The 4,702-nt window shown below is 69.6% G+C and overlaps 1 protein-coding gene across 1 annotated transcript in view; it reads left to right on the forward strand.

Annotated features, from left to right (window-relative positions):
- Positions 1 to 7: 7 nt before the first annotated feature.
- Positions 8 to 4,702, forward strand: part of CBARP (CACN subunit beta associated regulatory protein) — an 8,025-nt gene continuing 3,330 nt past the window's right edge. Inside the window, exons 1-8 of the mRNA XM_025196340.1 lie at positions 8 to 61; positions 1,567 to 1,712; positions 2,294 to 2,355; positions 2,650 to 2,815; positions 2,933 to 3,107; positions 3,213 to 3,365; positions 3,790 to 3,982; positions 4,481 to 4,664. Of these exons, the coding sequence (XP_025052125.1) occupies positions 14 to 61; positions 1,567 to 1,712; positions 2,294 to 2,355; positions 2,650 to 2,815; positions 2,933 to 3,107; positions 3,213 to 3,365; positions 3,790 to 3,982; positions 4,481 to 4,664 (1,127 nt within the window). The 5' untranslated portion in view covers positions 8 to 13. The remainder of the gene's footprint in view (positions 62 to 1,566; positions 1,713 to 2,293; positions 2,356 to 2,649; positions 2,816 to 2,932; positions 3,108 to 3,212; positions 3,366 to 3,789; positions 3,983 to 4,480; positions 4,665 to 4,702) is intronic.

Genomic DNA, 4,702 nt, shown 5'->3' on the forward strand with positions numbered 1-4,702 from the left:
GCCCGGCCGGGCCATGAGCCATGGCTTGGCCGCTTGGGACAACAGCACCGAGAGCGCCACGGTAGGACCCGCGCCCGGCCCCTGCCCCCCGCGCCCCGAGCCCCCGGGCCGGGCGGCTCTGGGGTGCTGGCGTCGCCCTGCCCAAGCCCCAGGGCGCGGGGCAGGTGGCACGTGGGGCTGGGACCAGCCCCTCCCAGGGGGTAAAGGGGAAAGCCCCCAGGGGGGCGGCGGGGCAGGCTGCTGGCACCTGCTCTGTGCCCTCGCTGGGTCTGCCACCTTCCCCCGGGGTGGCAGGTGCACGCCAGCGGGATGCCCCCGAGCCCGGGGAGCTGGATGGGTGCAAGGAGGGGAGAGCCGTCCTCAGCCTCGGGGCTTGCGTTCGGGGAGGGGGTCTGCTCGCGGCACCCCCACGCCCACCCGTGCCCTCCGCCCACCTGCTCCCTGCCGGCTCCCTCGGCGCGCCAGCGCTGCCAGCCGCCGTTGCCTAGGAGAAGGCCCTTCCCCCCCGGGAGCTCACCGCAGGCCGGGGGCGGCCGATGCTGGGGTCCAGCCTCGCTGCTTCAAGCTCAGCAGAGAGATGGGGGCAAGGGGCTAGCCCCCCCTTCCCTGCCTGGTCTTCCCAGAGCCCCCAGCACCATCCCCCGGTCCCTTGCCGAGACCTCCTGGCTCCCGGGAGCCTCGCCTGGACCGAAACGCAGCCTGGCAGGTGCAGCAACCTCAGGGGAGCAGCTGCGAGAGGCATAAACAGCCGGGGGGGCAGAGCCGGGGCAAGGCCCCCCCCAGACAATGCACCCGCCCGCAGGCGCCAGGGGTATCCCTCTGCCCGCGCAGGAGCAGGGGCTGGGGCTGCCCAGACCCCATCGGGCAGAGCCAGGCCCCCTTGCTTCCCGGGTTTATGGGGTCTTTGCTCCAGGTCCCATCCCCGTGGAGCGTGGGGGGGTGCAGCAAGGCCTGGTGGGGGCTGTGGGGCTGAATGGGAGCCGAGTACCCTTATTGGAGCCCAGCTCCAGCGTCACTCCCCTAGCCACTGCCGTGGACAGCCCAAGAGGGCTCAGCCTCTCTGCATGGCGCCCCTTGCTTGCCCCCTGAGCTGTCCCCAGGCCCCCCCCCACCCCCCCGCATAGCCCAGGGGCAGGGGCAAGGGGTCCAGGGCTCTGCCCGGGACCCGTTTCCAGCTGAATCCCAGGGAAAAAAAATCATCACGTGGCTTCGATTTCCTCCTGACATCAGGGTGCGTTGCCATGGCAAAGGCTGGCACGTCACGTGATGCACTGAATGTTGCATCCCCCCCCACTTCCTCCTCCCGAAACCCCGGAGACCCCCCACTTCCTGCCCCATGCCCGGCTGTGGGGTGGGCAGAGCGCGGATCTCCCGGTAAGGGCCGGGGGAGCAGATGGGGCGGGGGGCTCATAGCAGCCAGCACCAGCCCTGGGGCAGGGGCAGTGGGGACAGGGCACCTGGGCCTAGGTGAAGGAGGAGAGCCCGCAGGCCTGGGGCAGGGGGCTGGGCCTTTGCCATGGGGGTGGGCAGCAGGGGGACTCAGGCAGCGCCCGGCTGTGCCCGCAGACGGTGCCCAGCGAGGTGACGACGCAGGATGGGTATGTGCTGCTGCTCGTGCTGCTCTCCATCTTCATCGGGGGCACCCTGGTCCTGCTGTCCGGGATCCTGATCATCTGCCGCCGGTGCTGTGAGGCCGACCGCAGGCACTCCAGGTAAGGCCCCCACCCTGTCTGGGGCCACCCACCTTGCTGCCCGTGCCCTCTGCAGTGCCCCTGGCTGGGAGAGACGGAGGTGCCCCCGCACCCCATGCTGGGTGCAGACCAGCCCCCGGTGCCCACCCTGCCGGCGGTGCCCAGCTGAGCTCAGGCTTCTCTGTCGGGAGCTGGATGTGCAGAGGCGCCAAATGGAGCGGAAGGATTTAATCTCCCTGATTAGCGGCTCTGTTTCACCTAGTGATGAGCAGCCTGGAGCTCCCCTCCCCCTGGCCCGAGCAAGCCCAGGGCACTGCGCCTGACCCACGGCTTGGCACCATGCCTGCCCAGATCCCCTCTGCCCCCAGCACCCGTGTGCCCTGAGCTGCTCTGCCTCTGCATGGTGCTGGCCCAGCCCCTCTGCTCCGTGCTGCGCAGGCCACAGCGGGGGGATCCATCACTGCAGGGCCCAGCAGAGGGGCCAGGGGGCCCTTGGTGGACTGGCACGGGGGTGTCTTGGATGGACCAGCTGCCAGGAACCGGCCTGCCCCCTTGCTCTGTCTCAGCCTTCCCCCACGTGCCTCCCTCCCTCCCCTCTGCAGAGCCAGTGATGACCCCGAGAAAACCAACACCACCTACCTGGATGACTCTCAGCCTGCACACGGTGAGTGTCCCCAGCCCAGCCCCACGCGGGGCAGCAGAAGCAGCTCTGCAGGGGGAAATGGGGTCCCTGCATCCCCCCCCCACAGCACCTCTGACCCCTCCACAGCCTCTCACCTCCGGGCTGCTGCTCTGGACCCAGGCGGGATGTGATGGTCCCCGAGGTGGGGCAAGTTGGCCAAGTCTCAGCCCAGTGCCCATGTCCTTCCCTGGCTGGCATGGCTTGGCCTTGAGGGGAGTCAGGTCGAGCTCCTTGGGGTCCTTCCCCCATTGCTGACCCCTGCCCTGCTCCCCGCAGAGATCACCATCAAGGTGGACGACCCCGACTGCCTGTCATCCTCCAGCTACCGGGATGTGGAGACGGAGCGTTTCCTCTCGTCCAGCTCCTCCACCGGGCGCCGGGTCTCCTTCAACGAGGCCGCGCTCTTCGAACAGAGCAAGAAGACCCAGGAGAAGGGGCGGAGGTACAGCCCTGGAGGGCTTGGCCAGGGCTGGGGGTAGGGGCTGGGTTCGGGGCAGGGCACCGGGTCCGGGGGCACCCCTGGCCCGTGGCAGCTGGCTCAGCCCCCGCCCCGTGGCAGGTACACGCTGACGGAGGGGGACTTCCACCACCTGAAAAACGCGCGGCTGACCCACCTGCACCTGCCGCCGCCCGCCCTCAAGATCGTCACCATCCACGAGTGCGAGTCCAGCGAGAACAGCCTGGCCATGACGCCCCGCCTGCCCCCCGCCAAGCCGCGCCTCGCCATCTTCCAGGTGAGCCCCGGGCGGGCACAGCCGCTCCAGGGGGCTCGGGCTGATGCAGCACCCCCGGCCCCGTGACTACTGACCACCCCCACTCCGATGCTGTCTCCCCCGCAGCCCCCTGCAGGCGCCCTGCCCCAGACGGCTCTCACCAGCCACGCCATGTGCCCCAGCTCTGCCTTGCCCGGCGACACCTACAACTCCACCGTGGACACCAGCTTCACGGAGGCCAGCCCGTCCGCCTCCTCTGACTCGGGGGAGGGCCCCTCGGTACGTAGCCACGGCCCCCCCTGGCTGGGGTGGAAGGGGCATCTGTTGTGCTGGGCATGGTATGGTCCTCCCCAGAACCAGCTGCATTTCTACAGCAACAAACCTGGCCAAGGTCCTTGTAGCAGCTGATGGGTCTCAGCATGGGATCTCCGGGGGGGGGTCACTGGGAAAAGCGGGGCTGGGTGCAGTTAGAGCAGGCTCCCCCTACCCCACGTGCTGGGGGGGGGCCGTGGAGCCTGGCGTCCTGCTCCCGGAGCTGCACAAAGGCGCGGAGCCCGGGGGGCATCAGTGAGTCCAGGGGGGAGGGGGCACGTTCACGGCTGGCTGCCCACCGGGCGAGCTGGCATTGTATGTGCCCACTGGGCCGTGCTGCGCCCGCCCTGCGCCCGTGGCTCACTGCTCCCCCTTCGCTCTCCCTGCCCAGTTTGAAGGCGCCGCCCGGGCTCCGAAAGGCGCTGGAGCCGGGGAGCCCCCGCCGCCCCCTGCCCAGGGCACCGTGCTGCAGTTCTTCACCCGCCTGCGCCGCCACGCCAGCTTGGAGGGCGCCAGCCCCTACTTCCGCATCAAGAAGTGGAAGTTCGAGAGCAACCAGCGAGCGTCCAGCCTGGACACCAGGGGTAGGTGCCCGCTGGGCCCGGGGCAGGGGTGGGTGCCTGGGGCGGGGAAGGCAGAGACCATCCTCTCCCCTTGCCCGGTGCAGGCAGGAGCTTAGCACAGCCTTTTCCCCTGGGATGAGGAGGGGACTGGGGATCTGGGGAGCCTGGCACCCCCTCACTCCCCACCTGCCCCACTCACCTGTCGTGGCCGAATCCCAGCCCCATGTGGCTGCAGGATCCCAGCTGAGTTGTGCCCAGGGCAGGGAGCAGTTGTGCGCTGCATTCAGCCTTGCTGCCAGCTGCCATGAGCAGGGCAGGAGGGGTCCCCGGGCTGGCTGCGGTGGGGCAGGGTCCGTCTCTTATGGCCCCGTATGGGGACGCCACCGTTATTCACCAAGCCCCTTGGCAGGGAAAGCCAAAGCAGCCGCTTCTGGCATGGAGTGCGTGGGGAGAGACCCCTTCCCATAGCCCCCCAACCCCCCGGTCCCTGCCAACTGACTGTCCCCGGGGGGCTCGCAGGGTCCCCCAAGCGGCACCAGTTCCAGAGGCAGCGGGCAGCGAGCGAGAGCATGGACCAGGAGGACCGGGACCCCCACCAGACCGACATCATTCAGTACATCGCCCGGACCGAAGACGTCGCCTTCCGCCCCGTGGCCGGGCCCTTCCTGCCATCCCCGGCCAGCCCCCCACCCTCTCTCGGCAGGGATTTTTCAGTATATAGAGGGGCTAGGGAGGCTGGCC

This window comes from Alligator sinensis, unplaced genomic scaffold (genome assembly GCF_000455745.1).
Source record: "Alligator sinensis unplaced genomic scaffold, ASM45574v1 scaffold1295_1, whole genome shotgun sequence".
Classification (NCBI taxonomy): domain Eukaryota; kingdom Metazoa; phylum Chordata; order Crocodylia; family Alligatoridae; genus Alligator; species Alligator sinensis.